Source organism: Pinus tabuliformis, chromosome Q, assembly GCF_031772625.1.
Source record: "Pinus tabuliformis cultivar Carrire ecotype Pingquan chromosome Q, CPIR1, whole genome shotgun sequence".
Lineage (NCBI taxonomy): Eukaryota > Viridiplantae > Streptophyta > Pinopsida > Pinales > Pinaceae > Pinus > Pinus tabuliformis.
In genome coordinates, this window is record NC_142296.1 from 1,118,741,770 (window position 1) to 1,118,765,298 (window position 23,529).

The 23,529-nt window shown below is 32.1% G+C and overlaps 1 protein-coding gene across 1 annotated transcript; it reads left to right on the plus strand.

Moving 5' to 3' along the window:
• Nucleotides 1-13,734: 13,734 nt before the first annotated feature.
• LOC149223444 (peroxidase 11-like) lies at nucleotides 13,735-15,344 on the plus strand. Its single transcript, XM_089383301.1, has 4 exons — nucleotides 13,735-13,963; nucleotides 14,128-14,319; nucleotides 14,427-14,592; nucleotides 14,941-15,344. The coding sequence occupies exons 1-4, from the start codon at nucleotides 13,739-13,741 to the stop codon at nucleotides 15,342-15,344; spliced, it is 987 nt and encodes a 328-aa protein (XP_089239427.1). The 5' UTR covers nucleotides 13,735-13,738.
• Nucleotides 15,345-23,529: the final 8,185 nt, after the last annotated feature.

Here is a 23,529-nt window from a genome sequence, read left to right on the forward strand (position 1 = left end):
TCTTTGATCTTTAAACTTGCAAAATATTGTTCATGCACCTTCTCCAGGCTCCTTGAGCTTCGATGCCATGTAAAATTATTAGAGCAAAGAAATAGATCTAGCTGAAGAATAATTGTACAAACTCACAAGAATTGAAAAAGATAATTAAAATTGAGAATGAATTTGATTTCCCAATATTGATTTGAGATTCAATAAATAAAGAAACTAAGTTAAGTTTAGTTGTACATGCAATAACTAAGCCTAATTAAATCTAAATAAAGCTAAGTGTGTTTTATGTTCTGTTAATGTTCACATGCACCACATGCAGGCACTAGAGTTTACTAACATAAGCCAAGTTTACACCACATTTAAGAACTAGAGTTAACTAATTAAATCAAAGTGCACACCTCATGTAAGCAATAGATTTAACTAACTCTAGATAAGTGCACATCACATGCAAAAACTAGAATTGAACTGAAGCTAATTAAGGTTAACTAGGTGCATGTACACCAAGAAAGTCCACCTGCCAAACTTGTGATTTTAATGAATCCCAATCGAAATCTAGACAAATTAAATTAGAAAATAAACGAGAAAATTTTCCAAAAAATATTGCTTAAAGAATACTTGTAAATTATATTATATGCCTCCCCATCATTCTCATGATTCTTATATTCCTTCTCCCTTTCAAATAGTTACAACAAGTACTCCTCTATTATAAAGGTCGATAGTTTTCATTCAGAGAAACTAACATTGCAGTGACCAATGCTACAATGATCGTCTCAACAGTAACGTTCAAATAATCTATACATGGAACTGATGACCTTAGCATAGCATGAAAAACAATTGATACAACATCTTGTGTAAGCTTTTATACCTTGTCTTATAAGAGCAACCATGCCTAATTGGTGGGGAATTCCTTTATTGGTTTGAGAGGGACAAAATTGTAGAAGTTGTTGTGAAAATAATATCAGAGTTCAATGCACACATTGTTATTAATATAGCAAGTTCATTTGTTTCCATGCAACATGCTTCACCAAATCTCTTTACTAAATTAGCAAATATCATATCCTGAAATATTGCAAGCACTTTGAGGTCATAGGAACTTATTAATTTTTATGGGTATTTTCTACTTGGTATCAACTTGTAGCTCCATTTTTGGATTCACTCAGTTTTACTTGTAATGGATTGATAAGTAAAAATGATATTGGGGATCAAGGGGTACCAAATAACCTGGAATTGCTTGCAATTAGATCCCCATGGAAAGAAGAATTCACAGTGCATATTGCATGCGTCCCTTATCCTCCTCATTTCCATGACACAAGATCAAACTTTGAGCCTCATTAAATATTTCTCTTTTCTCTTTTCTTGGACTTCATGCTCACTATAGCGGGAATGAAGAATATGCCTAGCTAGGTCCTGAAAGGAAGGCATAGATCAATAATACAATTGTGAGCATGCAAGTTCTTTCATCGTAGGTTCTAATTATTTTGTATGATTAATATCTAAAGTAGAGATATGAGTTGCTATATCTATGTCAGAATAATAAAAACACACTCAATCGTGAAAACGACGCTGTAAAATTCAACTCAGTTATGAAAATGGCGTTGCTTATGCTTTGTGTCTTCCTAGTAGAGTGATTTTTTGGAACTATGGGAAAACCTATCGTAACTTGGTTGTCAAACCAATAGTAAGGATAGCAATCTATGGCTTTTATCCCCAAATGCAGGTTGACACATTATCGTTATTCAAGGAAAATCATGCCCTCTGTGGTTCGTGTAAGGGGATAGACTTTCACTCTTGCCAGATGCCTCTTGGTCTTGGGCCTTTAACCTATTTACTTACGTTCAAGGAAGATAAGCTCTTAGCCAAGTAGAAGTATTTTTAGGGCATACTCTAGAGAAGAAGTAGTTTGAGGGCATAGTCCAGAACCAAATAGAACCAAATCGAATTATTAGTATGAATATCATATGGATTTCAGGGTAAAATATTTTTTTTCCCTAAATTTTTTTATGTTTTGTGTATTGAAATCATATATAAAGTGAGTAATACTACGAATCTATAAATTTATTGTATTGAATATATAGGGAGATAGGATAATAGTACAAGTAATCATCTTAATTCATCACCTAATTTGTTCTCTATAAATAAAAGTGGACAAAGGTTGAAATCATCACCCTACTTTTTGCAATCAAGATATGAGTTTGTTCATTTTGACGAGACTTTTTAACTATGGTTTCAAAGAGCATCCTGGGGAAAATTGCAAGAAAATTACTGACTCTTAATGGCATTACATAGTAAGCATACAATCCCCATTCTATACTAAAATTGGTCTTCTTTTGACTTCTTCTGCAATCCTAACATGATGATAACCTAAAAAGACATCTATAAAAGAATAGGCCTCCTATCCTACAGCATTATCCAAGACCTCATCATTAAATGGAATATGGAAGGGGTCATTAGCACATGCATTATTCAAATTGTGATAGTCTACACAAACTATGATATCATCATAATCCTTCATGTCATGGATGACTACAGGACTTGTCCAATCAACCTCATCTACAGGAAAAATAAACCTTACTTCCAACATTATTTCAATCTTCTTCTTAACCTTTTCTTGAACTATGGAGTTGATCCAATATGGGTAATCTTTATTTGGTCATGCATTTGGTTTCAAAACTACATTTCACCTAAATCTCCTTTGATGCTTTTTAGTTCTGAAAATAATGCGAGAAATAAGTCTTCATTCTCCTTGCATCAGATTAAATATATCCTTAGTTGTTTCCTCATCCCAATAATCTCCTATGGATGCTAATTTAGGCTTCTCGTACGAACTAATATTAAATTTCTGCAACTTAACGAGTTGTAAATGAGGAGCATCTTGAGTAGGATCATCTTTAATACTTCATTATCCTTCATATACTTTAAACGACAAATGTCTCAGTTCCTCCAAATCATCATCATCTGGTTCTTTATCAATCTTTCTGTGAGTGACAACCATTTGAAAACCGAAGTCAAATGAAGTACTATAACTTATATTTTTAAAATATTCTGGAAGGCATTTTCCAGTAGGAAACAAAACTCACTTAACCACTTTAAGGACTTTTGTGATGTAGGAATCTTCATATGAAAAGCTAAAATCAACACAAAATTGGGTAACTAACTCATCCTAGTCAGAGGTTTCTCTTTGCATTTGTTCTTTCAAAAACCAAGCTTTGGGGATAGCTCCTAGAGTATGAATAAACTGGTGCACCAATAATTCATGAGGTAAATTATTCTTTCCATAGGCTATGACACAAGCCTAAACATGCTTTTTAGGATTTTTGTGACCTTGATATAAAAGCATACAATTTTCTCCTTTCTTTGGTTCAACAAATCTACATAGAAGGGAAAAATTAGCTATCTCCCAATATAAAAGATTTTTGTGATGGTAGCCCACCACTGGGCAAGAGTAGCTTGCAACACAACATTGATTAAAGGAAATATTTGTTCTTCTATAATAGTAAGTTCAATATCTCTTAGAAAAATGGCTATAGGAACAAGATCATAAAAATTGGGAGAGTTTCTTACCTATGTCCCAATCCATCGAGAAGATTGAATAATTGCACATCTTCGGGAATATAGTTCACGATATCCTTGCTTCCCTTATTCTAGTGCAACATAAGAAATTGCTTCTATGTTTTTGATACTCCACTAGTTGATAAATACATTAGTTGTAGGGTTGATGTAATCTTCCCTTTTTCTTGCAGTTAGTTGATACCACTAATTAAGAATATTAGGATCTTTAGCCTCATCAATAGGTTTTGTGAATCTAATACCCTAATAAAGATCGAAGGGATAAATAACCCTAACCCCATCAACTTCGAAGGTCACGGTCTCCCTCTTCAAATCAATAATGGCATAATTTTTAAAATCCCAATCAACCCCTAATAAAGTAGGATATGGATCCTTGTCTCTAATAATGTTAATGACCTTAAAGTCTGCATAGGTTTTGACACTTGCTACACCCACTTCTACATCTTCTAATAGAACAATAGAGAAAATGCAATATTGCTTTTCCATTCACAACTAAATTGGAGAAAATACTTAATTGGGATGTCCTAGCACCTCCCAAGTTTTCTTGGTAAAAATATTGACATCGGATCCAAGATCTAACATAGTGTGCTTAATCTGACAACCTACAATCTCAAAACCTATTCTGAATTATTTTCCAGTTCTTCTTTTATCACACCTGACCCTTCGACGGTGCTGTTTTGGTAGGCTTGCAGAGATAGGTTGTTCAAAAAATCCTTCATCTCTCATTATGCCCTTTAAATTGTCCACAACTAATTAGAGAGGTGCCCATCATTAACAATGTCTAGGAATAACTGAAACCACATTGTAATAATTTGTAAAGATTCGTGAGAAAAATGGGGACTAGATAATGGTCTCTTATCAAGGAATAAAATTTGTCCTTTCTTAATGTTCTGCAATTCTAGCACTGTGAGAAGAGGAAACTAATTCCCTAAATATATCAGTGACATCTTTAAAGTACCTATTCTGTTGAATGGGATCATACTTGGCTCGTGAGGGTTCAAACTTTCTAATGATGAGTTGTTTGAAAGTTCCCTTATCAACAACAATTTGAGTGCATCATTGGGTAACAACATTAATGATCATCTATTGGAATTGTTCAGGTTTCCACGGATTAGATTTAATCGAATTGGCCCCTCTCTATCAGTTTTGATCCTCCCACTGAGAAATCAACTTAGGACAATCTTATGTTGCATGGGCATTAACATGAAAGTGTGAACACCATGGTGTTTTTGGTGGTGGACAATATTTGGCTACATGTCCCTATTCATCAAAATTTTAACATCTAACTCACCATTTCCTGGCATTTCTTCCTCCCTTATACCTTGTTACTCCCCTTCTGTGAGTGGTTTCATTCACTCAGAAGGTAGAGTGATTTCGTTGATCAATCACAACATCCAAAGCATTGCACTGGTTAGTACTATGCGTAGGAGATCCACAAAAGTCACAAAATATGGAAATAGTAACATTTAAATATTTCTATAATATAGAGCATAACTAAGGCAAATTACCATGAGATTTTTTTTCATAATATTCACTAGAGGATGTACCTTGTTGATTTGGGAAGGCATGATATTGAGAGTGTCCCTGAAAAGGAACAGTTGAAGGCACTTGTGAAACTCCTATTGAAGGACTTTTATATGGAGGAGGAGGTCCTAACAGAACATTGGAAGATCTTACACCTCACAACCTTGGACATTCTGTAACATGATGACACTCGGTGTAACAAGCTGTGCACCAAAATTGAGGATGGCTAGGTTTTGCAGTATTCATCTCCTTCAAGTTCTTCGTTAAAACAACAATTTGGTTCTGCAGATCAGTTAGAGCAAGATCATTAGAAGTAGAGCTTGACTTGAAATTGATATGATATCCTACCATAGCCTTAATTTTCATTGCTTTCTCTAGGGCTTCTACTAAAGTGGTAACCTTTTATTGTGTCAAGGGTATTCTTGCTAATGGAAATGATTCCTGAATGAACCATTCTTTTAAATGATCTAGATGGATGAGATGGTTTAGCTTCCCAACATCATCTTTGAATATTTGTATACACTCCCATGTGAATTATCCTTCCTTATTATTGATGTCCCACAACTCAGTCAAATCTTGATACTTAGATTGAGGCAGTTTAAATTCTTTAATGAAATCCTCTTTCAATATATCCAAAGTCAAATTTTGAAGGGTTTGGACATACTTGATGTACCATCGAAGGGCTTTCCCCATTAATGTAGTTTGGAACTCAACCAACTTAGTTGAATATGGAGTTTCTATGGACCTCCAAATGGGTTTGCATAAGTACCAGTTTTGTTCAACATCGTCATCTCACCATCCCAAAAATTTAGGGTACATGGTGAAAGATATTGCGAAATCACCAACCATTGGAGTAGGATTAGGGAAAGCCAAAAAAAACCCATCGGGACCAAGTTGTAAAAAATTCACCAGATATTGCCAACTACAACTAAAGGAACTACCACTTGTATCTACTTTGTGAGTATTGTGAAGCTTCAAAGTCTTAGAAATCTTAGAAAAGAAAGTTACTAGATTTTGATCAAGAACAAAGGGAATGGGTCGAAGAGAACCAATTATTCTGGTATCATGTGGAATATTGATTTCAAGGGATGGAGTGTCTTCTTGGAACAACCTTCACATCAATAAATTCATGTCTTCATCTATAGGGGTATTAGGGTCTATCACCATGGTCTTTTGGTCTAGTTTTTGGGATTCACTTGATTCTTGATGGGCATCATCACTTCAACTTTGTTCTCCTAACTCTCTCTAGATTCCTTTCCTTTATTAGAACTCTCTTCTCCTCTCAATCCTTTCTTTCTCAGCTTTGGGCTAGCCATAACCTCCTCTATTTTATTCAACTCTTCTCATCTTCTTCATCTTTCTCTCCCTCCATTCCTTAGATATATGATCCATTCTTGTTACCCTAAAATCTCTAACATTCAATATTTGTTCCCCTTCCATTACAATTCTTTCTTATATTCCGCAACTGGTCATCTTCTCCCCCAATATCCTCCCCCTATTATGAAGGTTTTAAGTTACCCGTTAGTCAATGGGAAGGGTAGAAACCTTTCTTCCACCAATGGGACATTGATCCATAAAGGGATTTCCTTCAAGAATCTTCTTCTTAACCCAAACCTGAAAATTGATTCTAATTTTGAGAAATATTAATGATTTTCTACAACAAATTCAATAATGTACCCTTTCAATGTAGTTTTCACCATGAAATCAACAACCCTTGTAAGTTTATGATTTAGGCAGTGCAATGCAACTATCTAATGGAGTCTAGTTCTGATAGTGCTAACTAGAGCTTTGATCTTTTAAAGACTCCCACAACTGCCACAACCACTAATATAATTTTGTAAGGAATTCATCCAAAAATATTTTGTATTGGTTGCGAGTAGGCTCAGAGTAAAATATATCTTCATGAATCTAGTCAAGATTCTTCTGTCATAACTCTTCTTATTGAAGAATGAAAGTTTCACACTTTTCCTCCCACCATGTCTGAATACTGCTCTTTAAGATCCTAGTGACCATTATCGAAAAGCCCCAGTTAAATTTTAGGGTCCCGATATTGGTCCATTTTTTTGGTGCAAAATAATGCAAAGACCAGGGATCTTCTTTAGGGGCCAACAAAAGGGTTCCATTGTAATGTATCATACGTTGGCATTTTGGTTCCTTCATAAGGGAAGAATGTCTCACCTGATGTGCTATTAGGAATTTAAGTATGTTGATGGGGTTTTAGAATACGAGCAAGTTCATTTACCATTTAAATAATTTATCAAACATTACAAGAAAATGATCATTAAAAATAAACATAATTAGAAAATTATTATTTTTTAAAATAAAGAATGGATCACACACATTAGACCAGAGATACCCCTGAAAATTGTCTCATTTCATTAGTATCATGCCGAAACATAGATTACAACTTCACTTCCACCGATCTACAGGGTTACATAAGACCTCATCAAAGCCACATTTACAGAAACAAAAGAGCATGATCACAACAAGAATATTATTTCTAACTACACGTCAATTCCCTTCACTGACTTCTCTCTTTCGTTTGCCTGTCTGCATGCATGTCCCGCAACTTTGCAAGCATATTCTTTTATAGATTTTTCCTATTGACATCATCAATCATCCCGCTCCTTTGATATTTTCAAACTTCACTCATAAGTTTTGATGAGATCAATCTAACTCCTATGGAATTATCAAATTTTACTCTGCATCTTAAAAAATCAATTTAACTCCTGCTCTCTTGATGTTGTCAACCCTATTTTCATGCTCACTTTAGCATTTCCAATAAATCAATCCAACTATCAATTTTCCGCTTCTCACTTTCTTCTTTCTACCACTAATTTCCAATCAAAATTGAGCAATAAAAAAATGAAGCACCCAACAAACATATTTATCCACTTTTGAAATCTCATAGCTTGAGCTCAATAATAACCATCCATACTGAGTTATATTTCCACTTTATCCCTTGAAGCTGCAATTGCTTCAAACTACTAACTCAATTTCATGTTTGTAATGACTAAAATGCTAGCAATTCTATTGACATAATTTAATTTACCAAGATGCATGGCCCACTATTGTACTTGCCAGCTATCTAGGAATGCAATCTAGATACTTAATGTACCTAGAGTCAATCTTAGAAGATGACCTTCATCTATATTCATCATCATTTATTTATTCCATTAACTTAAAAAGAGTTTTAATATAAAAGGATCCCACATGCTCATAAAGGCCACTATCAATATCACTATGACATCTTCCTTTACTGATTGACATACAATTTCATGCCCAATTTCTTGTTTCTACCAATGACAACAACAATAGCATTCCTTGACTGCCATTGCGAGCTTGATGTCACCAAGCCTACATGCCTTGCATTGTTCCAATCGAAATTGATGGATTGCAACAACTCAATGGTGTATGCAAAAATTCCATGCAATTTTTCACCCATACACATATTTGTGGATAATAACTAACCAAGTATGGATGCTTGTCACACTTTAGGAAACCTACTACACAAGCACAAAAGCAAAGAATATGAAAACACCTAAGCTCATCTAATATACACCAGATTAATGTCTCATCTCTCACATATTTTTGGGCCCTCCTGTAAGGGAGTGATACCTCGAGCTACTAGGTCTGATACCGAATTAGAAGACACTCAAAAATACCATAAAGAAACCAAACTCTCTCAAAGAGAGATTTATTAAATTTGATCCATTTCCAAACACACGATAGAATCCCATATTTATAGTAATGGGATAGGTAAAATAAATAACTATAACAACCAATTACAACTGGAATCATAATGTCTCCTCCATGATTACAACTCATACTTACTGGAAAATAAAACATTCTAGAAGAGTACACTGGAACTCTAATATATAAGAATACATGAAATTAGGCATAAGATAGATTGATTATCTTAGCTAGCCAATCTAGTTAGCTGAGATATTATCTCAACCACACCTAAAAATAGGAGCTAAATCTAACTGGTTAGCAATCATTATGTAATTATGGATATCACACATCAAACATAACACAAGTAGGAGTTAATATCTCCAACAAGTTCTTGGAGATAAATCTATTCAAAATAATTTAACTTAAACCATATTTCATAAATCGAAACTTCATCCTCCATATTTAAGAATGTCCAAATCCTTTTCAGGGAAGTTAAAAAATGGCACCATAACCACCTTAGAGTAATAAATAAGCTTGAATGTACTATGTCTAGTCAATTTCGTCCATCCTTTTGCCAAAGTTCTATTAAATAACTCTTTTTCCCTTCATTTAAAAGGAAAATGGGATTGAATCATACACTTATCAATAATATATGTATCATTTTATTTACTCAAAATATGCTATAAAATAACTCTTTTATCACTTCATTTTAAAGCAAAATGGAAATTGAATCATAAACTTATCAATAATATATATATCATTGTATTTACTAAATATTGATCATAAATCGCTAACAAAATTTTTCCAAATCCTTAACCACAACCCTCATGGCCAAACCCTCTTTTTATAGTTAAATCAACTTTCTTTCTTAATATGCCCAAATCCTCGTGTCCAAACCCCTTCAATGGTTGACTTGTTTTCTGAAAGTAGTTCAATAATTTTGTATTTAAATACACACTCAATGATCAATATTTTCCTTTCTCGAAGATAAGTGAGTATGACTTCTAAATTATTTGAAAAATAAACATACACATAAGTGATTTTGATTCATCTTAACTTGCTTTTGGTTTATAAAAAATTCAAATCTCGAATTATCGGTCATGGTTACCTACTTTCAATCCATCTTTACAATTACAGTATCACCGTATAAAGATATACTTAGTCTTTAATACAATATCAACGTAAAAAGATATACTTAGTGTTTAAATATAATTTAATTTAAAGTGATACTTCTATATAGATGTGTTTTTGATTCTATGTGAAAATTGTAATTATTTTTTAAATTTAAATATATAATTTATAAAACTTAACTTAAGTATTCAAAATTATTCAATTTACTAAAACATTTTATATATTCGAACAAATAATTCAAATAACTATAGTTCAGGAACCTGCTAAAAATTTTAGATCCTACCAAAAAAATTCGAGGATGAGATTCCACCAAATATAGAAGGACAAAAACATCCCATTGTGAGACTGAGCCAATCTTCGAACAGAACAGAATTTAATTTGTCAACGTCTTTCATTGTTTAATGGCGGACGAGACAATTCAGCGTGTTGTATAAGTTTTAGTAATCTAAGTAAACTACGTTGCTTTCCAATGGAAAATCTTGAAAAATCTGAACAAAAATTCTCGACAATTGTTCAACGTGAGTGACTCATGACGGTGTATCATATTTATGGGTATTTATTTATTTCATGAACGTCCCAAATCCTCGGCCTGTTGTTCTTAATCTGCCCGGGGTGACGACAGTCAGTAAATAAACACATTCAATTACAGAATGGAATCAAATTTGGAAATCAAGAAAGTGTGAGTCTAATGTGGCAGAAAATGAAAAAAAAAGTGCTACTCCTTTGTTGAATATCTAGTAATTAGATAGATATGGGATATGATTTGTTGAATATTTAGTAATCAGTGGGATATGTATGTGGTGAATCAAATAATTGTTCTATATTTATCTAATTGCCCAATATTCTGCCAATCAACAATCAACAATCAAAATAAGCCTAAAAATTACATACAATCAAAAAATTGAATCTTATCAATAAAATTGAGTCTTACCATTTTTATATTGTTTACTGATTTGTTGAATATTTAGTAATTAGATAGATATAAGATATAGACGTGGTGAATCAAATAATTGTTATATATCTATCTAAATGTCAAATATTTTGCTAATCAGCCATCAAAATAAGCTCAAGAATTACCTAAAATCAAGAAATTGCGAGTCTTACCCATTGTAGTTCACGTTAGGCCAAAAAGGAAAATTAACACGGCACTTGGAAAGAAGACTGGTTATTGCAGAATCCCTGATGGTTGCTAATATCAAAATTTCTGATTTGACACATTCACATGACTGTGGCTTGGTAGGGCTGCCAGAGAGTGCATAACCCGCCCTCGTCGTTAAAGAGTTGGAGCATGGAAATCCTGTGGTTCCACCTTGGGATGCACAAACATTATCACCAAAAATACAGTAACCAAGAGAAGTATCACCGAAGTCTTCTGGGTACCCATAATTTTCCCAATGTACACAACCTACTGAGTTGTACACAACACACCTAGCTGGTATGAAAAAATATTGCTAATTCAATTAATCAACTTAGTTTAATTATTCATTTACATAAATTAATCATTCAATATAATAGAACACAAATTTAAAAAATGTTTACATCTTTGTATTGAATTCTAACACCTCTCCGGTATACAGTATATAATAATAATAAGGTAGCAAATAACAATATTTATTTAATTAAAATAAATAATAAATAAAAAGTATTTATAATAATATTAATAGATGTATTTAATTAATTTCTTATATAACTTTGGCCGTCAGATATAATTGTTATGATTTAGTAGGTTCAAGTCTTACAATTTGACTTATTCTAATTCTTGAATAGAGTAATTATGAGTATACATACACCATATAAATTAAAATAATGATTATTTAGTTATTTTTTAGTCAATGTTCTAAGAAGTGAAAAAATCATCTAAAGGAATCAAATAAAATAATGATTATATGATACTAGGTGAACAAGTCATGGAGATGAGTCAAATAAATTAATGATTACTTGGTGACATGGTACTAGGTGATCAAATCATCAGAGGAATCACATTGGTCCAGTTGTTAGTGCCTCTAGTTGACCTCGTACCAAGTGACCAAATCATCAAGAGGAACCAATAAAATAATGATTATTTCTCTAGTTAAAAAAGATTGTATAAATTATAATAATGATTATGTGGTGGCTTGGTAGGATACAAGAAAAATCATCTAGTGGAATCAAATAAAATAATGATTACCTAGTGATATGGTACTAGGCGAACAAATCAGCAAGATGAATCACACAAACCCACTTGTGAATTCCTCTAATAAAAAAATCATATAGATTAAAATGATGATTACTTGGTGTTGCTAACAAATCATCATCAAATAAAATAATGATTAAAATAATGATTACTAGATGGCATGATACTATGCTAGCAAATCATTGAGAGTACTCAAAAATAGGTTTAGATGATTGAGAGGAAACAAATTTCTTGAGGTGCAAAAAAAAGGCTTAAATCATAGAGAGAAATAAATTTTCTTGAGGTGCACTCAAAAAGAGTTTTAAAAGATGTTGAGAGATTGATATACTAAAAAGAGATTTATATCTTGAGAGGTACAATAAAAAGGAGTTTTATATCTTGAGAGATTTGATGCCTCTGGGTGTTTTTTGAGGTTTACATCTTGAGAGATTTAATTTCGTGCACTCAAAAAAAAGTTTACAACTTGAGAAATTTGATTCTCTAAAAATTGATAAATCTCAATTAAATTAACTTTTTTGAGATTTACATTGCCAGAGATTTAATTTCTAGGTACACCCAAACAAAAGTTTACATTTTAAAAAATTAATCTCTAAAAATTGAAAAATCTCAATTAAAATAACATTACGATGCTTCTTAAAATTAAAAGATACAAAATGGTTCAATTTACTAAATCAATTATATATTCTTAGAAATTTAATACGTATCCACACTTCATAAATCTTAATTAAAATAGATCTCTATTGATTCATAAAATTTAAAGATCCAAAAAATTTGCTTCGGTAACTGAATTCAGCCATTCAAAATGGCAGCGCCTAACGAGCCATATATCAAGTATTAAATGCACCCGGAGATGCACGCGATATAGCTCGTTAACACGCAAAATGCATGCACGCGATATAACTATAATTTACGAACGTTCTAAAAATTCCGGAACCTGGATGAGATTCCAACAAATCTAAAAGGACAAAGATATCTAATCATGACACTGGGCCAATCATCAAACAGAATTTAGTTTTAATCTGTCAACGTCTTTCATTGTTTAAAACTGCACGACACATTTTAACGTGCTGTATAAGGTTTAGTAATCCGAGTACACTACGTTGCCTTCCAATGGGAAATCTTGAAAAATCTGGAAAAAAATTCTCCACAACTGTTCAACGTGAGCGAGTCATGACTCTGTATGCGTATGAAACCCTTTCATCCATGAGCGATTTATTTATAAAAATAAATGAAAACCGTCCAACTGCACGCATACGCAAAATCCTTAATTTAAGGTTTCTCCACCAATCCAGTGGGAAACCCAGTCAATCAACCATGGTCACTGTAAGAAAGTTAGTAATTAAAAATATCTTCCCAAAACAAAAAGACCAAAACGTTACCCAACGGTATGTGTCTTGATGTGCATAAGAGCAATGTCAGCTCTCTGTGTCTGTATCTAAAGTTAAATGACTTTGTAAGTTTGGTTTGGTTTGTGTGGTTGATCAGTATGGAGAAGATGACAGGTGCGACCACAACTCTGTCATTTAGCTGGTTCCTGTTGGAGGTTCCTGCACTCTACAAGGTATTAAGAATTTCTATAAAATGGCCAGATACTACTAGATATCCAACAAGGTATCCCTGAGTCAAATCTATCAATCCTTCAATATTGCTAAGAGAGCCTGTATTAGACAGCCTGGGAAAATGGGCAAACTTCTTATTTTCTTGGAGATTTTGCTTGTGGCTTTGGCATCCATTCCTGCAATTCCTGCAGAATTTCCAATTCCATTGTTGTCTGTAGATTATTACGAGAAGACATGCCCCCTTGCAGTTCCCATTGTAAGCGAGGAGATGCAATTAGCAACGTTGAAAGAAGCTCGTATGGCAGCTTCCATACTTCGTTTGCATTTTCACGACTGCTTTGTTCAGGTATTTTGTTTCTTTTATTTTACAATAAGCCAAAAATATTGTTGGCCTTAAAATTTAAAACTGGATAAAAAAGATAACATTCCATTATTGTCGAATTCCAAAATATTGATATCTTATTTTACTTCGAGTATTAGTCATTACTAGAATATTTGGAATTAATGCAGGGCTGCGATGCGTCTGTGCTGTTGGATGACACACCAACGTTTAAAGGCGAGAAAACAGCAAATCCAAATATAAATTCGATCAGAGGATTTGAAGTTATAGACGCCATCAAGGAAAGACTGGAGACTGCGTGCCCCGGTGTTGTGTCTTGTGCCGACATACTTGCCCTCGCTGCTCGAGATGGAGTAGTACTGGTATACCATCTTCATATTAATAACCATAGCCCTATTAAATATAACATCCATAGATCCAGTGTTAACTTTGTTATACATACATCTCAACTATATTTCCTGTTTCTCAGTCTGGAGGCCCATACTGGGACGTTCCTGTGGGAAGAAAGGACTCGACAACCGCCAGTTTGGTTGAGGCGAACACCAATATTCCCATGCCCAATGCAACTATCCAGAATCTCATTGGAAAGTTTTTAGTGCAAGGTCTGTCAGTCACAGATATGGTAGCCCTGGTTGGTAAGTGAATGTTGAATTTATGTAGATGGTAGAATTCTAGAATATTTTAGATTATTTTTAATGTGAGGGGTCAAACAATTTACCACTCTTTTAACCTTAAATTTTTTCCATTGGTTTGTTGAAATATTTTTTTGAAATCCATAATTAACATAAAAATAATTATTTCACTTTGCTAAAAATAATTCAATTACAAATTCTGAAATATTCTAAAAACTTGATTGACAGTAACACAATCAGATAATCAACTTAACTTTTATCTATCCAATTTTTAAAATATTCCAAAATCTAAACTTGATATAAAAATATCACACTTTTGTTAACGTTTCTAGGGTTGGCCATTGTGCACAGGGGGACACACAATTGGACAAGCTCGATGCACAAGTTTTAGGCAAAGGCTTTATAATGACCCGAATGCAGGTAATGAAGTCTATCTATCTGGATTGAAAGCGATCTGCCCTGCATCTGGTGGAGATGACAACTTGTCACCGTTGGATCATGTAAGCCCCACGCTGTTCGATAATTCATTTTACATTAACTTACTGAATGGAGAAGGGCTCCTCCCCTCTGACCAAGAGATGTATTCAAGTGGCCTGGGGAGCATAACAGGGCTTATTGTCAAAGAGTATGCAACTGACCCTCTCGGATTTGCCAAGGACTTCTCGGATTCAATGGTGAAGATGGGAAATATAGTGAATCCTGCAACACTACTGGCTGGTGAAGTTAGGAAGAACTGCCGCATAGTCAACCAATAAGGACTTCATCTTTGGGATGCATTTACATAAAATATGAATAATTGGGAAAAATAACAGAGTGAACTCTCGATAGCAAGTATAATTCTATCTCTCATTTGTCCTCATTCTTTGCAGAAGGATTGTAATATTTTTTATAGTATTTTCTTCAATGGAAATGATATTTATTATTATTATGTTTCAGTATTGCATTTGAGTAAAAGATTGTCAAATAGCATCTATATAAAGGTGCAGTTTAATTTTTCCGTATGGGTTTTGGTTTTTCTTAGGTAATATTGCGATAAGATTTTAAGCGATTAATTTTAAATAAAGTTAAGAAAAATATAATAATAAAAAAAAAAATTGGAACTTTAAAAATTTAAAACAGTTTTTATAAAAAAAGATAAATTTAGGAAAAATGTAAGATGTTAATGGGACAATGTATTTGTTATATTTTTTGGGTTTTTATTTTGCATATTGTTTGTTAATTTATTTAGAATTTAGTAAAAATTTGTTAAAATAATAAGTTTGAGTGGTGAATTTTTTACAATTTAAGTGTTTCAAAGTTTTTCCAGAGCCTTAAATTCATCTGTAGTCAAAAATAGATTTTTAAACAACAAAAATCAAGATATCTTTTGTTTTAAATCATATTCTAATCAAAATTCCAAAATATTTAATCATTAGACAACACTATTATCTTTTTTTATTAAAAAAACAATTTTTTTCTCTATTTATCTTAATATCTATATATATATATAACAACTGCATTTAAACAGCTCTCGAAGTACGTAAAATAAACGAGATGGAATGATAGTGTAGGTTGGTAAACCTAAGAAGGCAATATTTTTTTAAGAAAACCCAAATCGTTTGAAGTAAATTTAAGGGAAAACAAGAAGCATCTTGTTAATGAAAAGTCATGAATTACAAAATAATGAAGGTAGACAAGCATGACTTGAAGGCTCTCATTGTGTTGTTGGAAGTGCCAAGCGGTATTCCTCTTTGTACAAATCTTTGCATGGGGAGATTTGCGCTCGCATTCTGCTTTTATTTATGGTCGAAGCATCTTGTTAATGAAAAGTCATGAATTACAAAATAACGAAGATAGACCATCATGACTTGAAGGCTCTCATTGTGTCGTTGGAAGTGCCAAGCGTATTCTTTTTCGGACAAATCTCTGCAGGGGGAGATTTGCACTTGCATTCTGCTTTTATTTATGGTCATGAGTCATCACGTTGACAATGTCTGTTTTCTTTACAGCCGATTTATATTTTTGGTTGGATTTTCAAGGAAAAGCTAAAAATAGTAAATTAGATATTTTTTTGTAAATTTTATTTTAATTATTAATTTATTTATTTATTATTTTTTTTTTTTTTATAAAACTTGATTAACTTAAAAAGTTTATAAAATAATAAATCTTTTTTATACTGGGATGTAAAGCATTTTTATGAGTAATAATGAGAATAAAAATATAAAGATTGAAATTAACAATATGAAAATAAAGTTTATGTTTTATTATTGTAGATTTATATAAATAATGTGTTGTTATAAAGAAAAGAGTTAATTTTTAAATACATTTTAATTCTCTAATTAACATTTGAATTAATTTTACATTAAAAATTAATATAATCAAAATGATGATATAGGAAAATATATATCATAATTGGATGCTTAAAAGTTAATATATATAAAAAATTAAATATGGAGAAATATTGTAAATGCTCTAATATTATGTAACAATAATATTTATCTAAAATAAACTTTATATCCTCTTTTAAAAGGATGATTGGCATAACAATTTGGTACAGTCAATTGTGTAACAAACTCTTATCATAACCACTAATACTTTCTGATTTAATGACTAGAACATATGATTTTATTGAAAGTTGTTTACTTAATAAGTTTGTTGTTGTTAAGATATAAATGCTCATAGTACAATGAGTAAAACCATATTATAAAATGTACTAATAATATACAAGGGAAGAGTCAAATGAGGAGTCTCTGGGGAGTATCAAAATTATAGAAAGTTTTGTACTTAAATTGTTTTAAAAATTGAAATAAGAAGAACAATGCCTATTAATATTTATAGCATTATATAGATATGGTCATCAATAAACAATATGATGAACATTTGAAAAAGTAAAAATAATTGAAAAAGAATTTGATGGAAAATTGAGGTATAAATATTTCAAACATAAGATAATGGTAAGAATGAGCCTATTGCCAATGAATGAAACTTGTGTAAAGAAGAATTATGTGGTAACTTATTATTTGTTCTATGTAAGAACTCTAAAATTATGGTATGATAGTATTTTTATATTATTTTTCCTTCTTCTCTAAATATTGACACCATGACAATTTATCTTTTATAACTAATTTTTTTTAGTGCATTGACTAACTAATATTTGGTAGTAATATGAAAGATCTGTACAAATAAATGTAAAGATCATGTATGAACAAATGTTAAAATAAGTCATATTGAAATATAATATTTATTAAATTAAATTTTAATATTATATTTTCAAATCCCAATATTCATACTTTTATTTAAGACATCTATACTTTTTATATAATATATTTACTTTTAAAAATTCATAATTCATTTTTTATATTTTAAATATGATATTCACTCTTTTGAACCTAACTTTTGACTTTTTAAACTTATATTTTACATTTTTTAAATTTTTATAATTTCATATTCAATTATAATATTGTCAATTTTGCATTTCAAATTCTCAAATATGCATTGTTTAGTATACTGAGGAAAAGAGTAAACAAGCTTTTTTATTGATTAAAGAGTAAAAAAGTGAAAGGAAAAAATATATTAATATTTTACACATTTGTAAATGAAATTAATACTAAAATTCATTATTAAATAATGTAAATAATCTAAGAACATTTGACCAGCTTACTTTATATTTAATTTATTATTCCTATTTGTTATGTAAATGATAAACAGATATCTAAAATTTATAAATAGGCAAGAAAGTGTATCACACATCAAGGCAACAAAAAGGTATCTTGGTAATACACCATTTTGTTTTGGAAGTCCATGATGTATTGATTATGTGTTATGGTGATACATTTACTTTTAAAGTTTATGAAGAAAAAGAAAGAAATATAATTAAAAACCATTTGTAAAGAAATGAAAATAAAGATAAATGTAAAAAAATTATCTTTAATTTAATATATTATGTATTTTTAATACTAAAAAACAATATATTTTAGTCAATAAATAAAAAAAATATAAAATTTTAAATTTAAATTAATAAAAAATTAATATTAAACTAAATAAAAAATGAACTTTTATAATAAACATTAACTTTTGAAAAAATTCATATTACGTAGATAAAAATAGCTTAATCTATTATGAAAAACATATTTTTCATAATATATAATTGGAACATATTCAATACTTCTGGAGGGATATAGTCATAGAAACACCAACTAATATAGTCCTAAAAACACCAACTATACCCTTAATGATAGTAAAACAAAATCCATAAAATCACGCACATCACATCAACATACGTTATTAGTCCCTGCCTGGGACTAATAGCGTTGGATCAGACGTTGACTTCCTATTAATTTGAGTTGACCGGAGCATTTAATTGATGTTTTTCGCTTTTACCCAAAGTTTTATTTTAGAGCTTTGATGTTTTTTGCTTTTTATCCAAAGTTTTATATTGGAGGTCTTATTGCCGGGTTGCTGAATTTCCAAATCCAATTTTTTTTTTTAACCAAAGTTTGGATTATCCAAAGTACGCTTTGGTTATTTTATCCAAAGTTCTAAGACTGAAAGCATTCTACCTCTTATTATAGGCTTCAGGTGGCCCGATGCAAGAAAACTTCGGCAATACAGTTTTATCCAAAGTTCATAGAGAGAGTAGCCCTTTCGAGGTCCTTTACACATGTATATCAAGGCTCCTTCCACATGGCTATTAGCATGCAAGGCCCCTTCCATATGGCTATTAGCATGCAACTCTCGTATGGTATGGTAAAAGATACTCGCCGCCTGCCCAGAAGAGTCTGCAAGATTACAATCGCAGTCTTTGGACGTGCTCAGAAGAGTCTGCAAGATTACAATTGCAGTCTTTGGACGTGCTCTGTTATCTACACGCTTGAGTCTGCAAGATGCCATTGAGTCGCTTGAGTCTGCAAGATGGCATTGTGGAAGGCAGTGGCATTGTAGTTTGCAACCTGACAGACCTGGTATGTATCAGACTATCTTTATGTATTTGGGCAAACTTCAGATGCAACTAACTCCAGAGAAGTACCTTACTTGTTATTTTGTGTTATTCCACTAGCTGCAAGGGATCTACCTGCAGAGGATCATGGAGAACCTGTTAATTTAAAGCATAAATTTAGCATCGTGGCTTCAAAGTGAAATTACCAAAACCTTAATAAAAAACTCAACGAGAAATGCATCTATTTTATTCTTTAATTTCCTCTCCTTTAAATACATCATTTTTTTTTCTTTTAACTGTTTTTATTTACTGCAGGTGATATTAATGATATTGAACATGAAAAACATACTAAAAAAATCAACGGTAAATAACCGTAAATGCCTAATTTAGTATTCTCATTTAGTATTCTCAAGATCTTTAAGGTGTTCTGGTGCATTCGAGAGAATGAGCCGAAATATTAATGATATTGAACATGAAAAACTTACTCAAAAAATCAAACCGTAAATGCCTAATTTAGTATTCTCATTTAGTATTCTCAAGATCTTTAAGGTGTTCTGGTGCAATATTAATGATATTGAACATGAAAAACTTACTCAAAAACTCAACGGTAAATAACCGTAAATGCCTAATTTAGTATTCCCATTTAATATTCTCAAGATCTTTAAGGTGTTCTGGTGCATTCGAGAGAATGAGCCGAAATATTCTGCAAAACTGGAAAAGTAGAGTTTTTATTGAATTACAATTCTGTTCATATTTTATTATAATTTAAGTTTATTTAAATGGAACAAAACTGTTGGGTGCTCAAAAAATTGATTATATTTTTATTTAAATGGAACAAAACTGTTGGGTGGTCAAAAAATTGATTATATTTCGACCATAGTTTGGATTCTACCCAATTCTTATCAAATTTGTAACTGACAAAAAATATATATACTGTAGAAAAGTCTGTTTTCTACATCTGTGTATAGTAAACTGTAACAAAGAAAACATCTTTCAAATCATTAATTAAATGCAGATTGTAATTAGGAGGTTTTTCAATCACATACCTGAACTGCAAGCAAAGGAAGAGATTGACAGTCTGCACAAATAGAATGGTTCAGAGGAAACAACGGTTCCCGAATATAGCCAGGACTTTTGTGAAGGAGAATCTGGTCAATGGTGGCGTCTGCAACGACCTCTGTAAATTGGGCACCCTTGTCATTGCATTCCATATTTAGAAAACCGTCGGGAGAGCCGACCAATCTGCGAGGAAAAAGGTAGAAATGAAGGAGCACGTTTTCCAGGCTCATGGATGAATTCGTTCGGAAGCAGTGGTGTACCACAAGCTTCCATACAAAGCCACCATTCTTCGACTTGAATCTGCTCTGCGCAGAAATGTCCAAATGAGAGATATACGATGCGGTGTGCTGTTTTTTTCTATTAACTCTGTTTTATATAAAACGTTTTATGGTAAGTGATGTTATTTTTAAAAAATGATATTTGTGAAGTACTCTTATTGGGGTAAAATTGATTAAGAGCACTATATTAAATGGGTAAGGCATTGAAACACTGATCGTAGTTATGGGAAGAAAAATTTGTCAGAGTAGTAGGTGATTCATCAAGATGGTATATATTTTAAGCAAGATATAAATAATTGAATTATAAGAGAAATATAAAAATAAGGTCTATTTTCAAAGATATAAATAACTAAATTATTAGAGAAATATAAAAAAAAGTTTATTCTCAAAATTAATATTCACCGATTATTTTCATTTTCATATAATATATATTTAGAATGGTTTTTTACTTTTTATTAATTTTTTTCCCTTTCTTTCAATGGTGTCACATTTATGGTTTTATAGGAGGTAGTCGTCTAATCCTCTAGCTGGACCGGTTTCAATTACTAAACTGTAGGAGAGACCGTCAGAGAACTCGATGCACCACTCCTAATCGATGCCCCGAGAACAAAAAGGTAGGACAGCCGGCCATGAGAAACATATCAAACTCAGGAAAGTCCCCGAACATAAAACTCAGGAATCATGGGGAGATTTTACGATCAGAGAAGCTGTGGGATCAACAGGACAGTTTTTGTATTGAAAAAACGCCAGGTAGAGGAAAGTCCCCAAACATAAAACTCAGGAATCATGGGGAGATTTTACGATCAGAGAAGCTGTGGGATCAACACAACAGTTGTTGTATTGAAAAAACGCCAGGTAGAGGATCAGAGAAGCTGTGGGATCGACACAGCAGTTGTTATATTGAGAAAACGCCAGGTGGAGTGCACACGTGGTGCATGCATGCCAGGCATGCTACCCAAAAGTTTTTTACTCTTTTACCTTTTTAATATTTTATTTCAATTATTAATATTTAATATTTTATTTTATTTCAATTATTAAGATTTAATATTTTATTTAAATAAATAAGTAAATATATTAAAGCTTTTCGTAGCGACTTGAATTTGGATTTTCTTGAATTGAATCTTTGGATTGACTGGAATATAGTGCTCCTAAAGAAGCAGTGATGCATTTAATTTCTTCCGTGTGAGTTATCATGGTAACATGCATACATATTCTCTTTTACAATCGTCAGCAACAAGAAGAAACGATGAGATTAGGAAGACAATTATAAAATTAATGACAAGCGGGCCAGTTGCAATTTGAAAGGCCTCATGATGCCAAGATTCCAAATTGAGAAGATCAATTTTAAGACTCTTCAAAAAATCAGTACAGGTTCCTTACTCTTCGCAACTAAAAGGGTTTAAGCTCGAACTCCATTTCCATGGTTTCAACAACAAATGATCCTGTCTGCTCATGAGACTTGACTTTATGAACCATGATTACGAGAAATTCAGGGAAGGAGAACTGAATCAGATTCGTTACAGCGCTGCAGCATAGATAGGATTATGGAATTGGGTTCGTTACAGCGCTGCATCATAGATATGATTAATAATTGGGTTAGTTACAACGCTGCATCATTGTTATCATCCTTCATTGACCAAAACATAAAAATATTTAATTATCCAAACCATTTTTAAATTTATTTAAAAACATAACTTTATCAATAAATATAAACTATTAATATTGGCCATTTCGCCATACTTCAGTGAATCTTAAAAACTACGAGTCATGAACAAACTAAACATAAGGTCTAACGAATCCGAATAAGTTTGAAGTATCATTAAATCATCAACATAAGCTCGAACAAACTTACTTCTATGACGAGGAGGTTGTATTTGTCACTTTGGAGGGGGCTCCGTGCATCAACAGTCATCGGTGTTGAGAATAATAACAGTGTGGGATAAATAGTGTCCAGTGTTAATCCTGCTTAGTATGGTCTTAAATTTAGTTATTTAAAATAACTTTGGAAGTCAATCTTTCACCTATGCAATAAGAAGACTGCTTTTGAGTTTGTTTTTAAAATTTTTGGTTAAGTATTAGATTTAAAAAGAGAAAGGTGTGCAGAAATATTAATTTATGTTTATGAAGTTAGGGTTTCCTGACATAGCATTTTTGTTTCAACGATTACAGTATAATCTACAGTTAGTGTCTATCAACTGCGTTACAGAAGGGGCGATTTATAATAGCAATCTTGGAGGTTTATTGCTTATAGAAGCAGACCTGCAAATGCTAGTAAAATAGATCGCCCATATCTTGTTGTTCTTGCATATTTGATATTCCATATTTTAAATTATCACAATCCATAACAGAGATCTGCATTAGGCTTGTGATAGTTATTATAAAAAGAAGGGACAAGGGATCTGCACAGGCCTTTGGATAAGCAAGAATGATAACTTTAGTACCCTTTCAGAAGGATGGTGCAGACATCAAGCAAGGTGACCAAAATGAAGTGTATTTTCAAGAAGTGGCAGAGCTTCGGCGGTAGGACAAAACGTTCATATTTCAACCTCACTCGGAACCCTTCATTCAATGATCCATCGGATCGTGTTGCAGGACAACACCTTCCATCAATTTTGAGATTGTATCCTACACCGATATGCTAGTCAAAATAATTTTTCTGTAAGCTTGTAAGAGAATTGTATTGGCTCA

Coding starts and splice junctions, on each gene's coding strand:
- LOC149223444 (XM_089383301.1), top strand. CDS start 13,739: ATGGGCAAACTTCTTATTTTCTTGGAGATTTTGCTTGTGGCTTTGGCA. Junction 14,320..14,426: donor CTCGAGATGGAGTAGTACTG/GTATACCATCTT, acceptor CCTGTTTCTCAG/TCTGGAGGCCCATACTGGGA. Junction 14,593..14,940: donor AGATATGGTAGCCCTGGTTG/GTAAGTGAATGT, acceptor CATTGTGCACAG/GGGGACACACAATTGGACAA.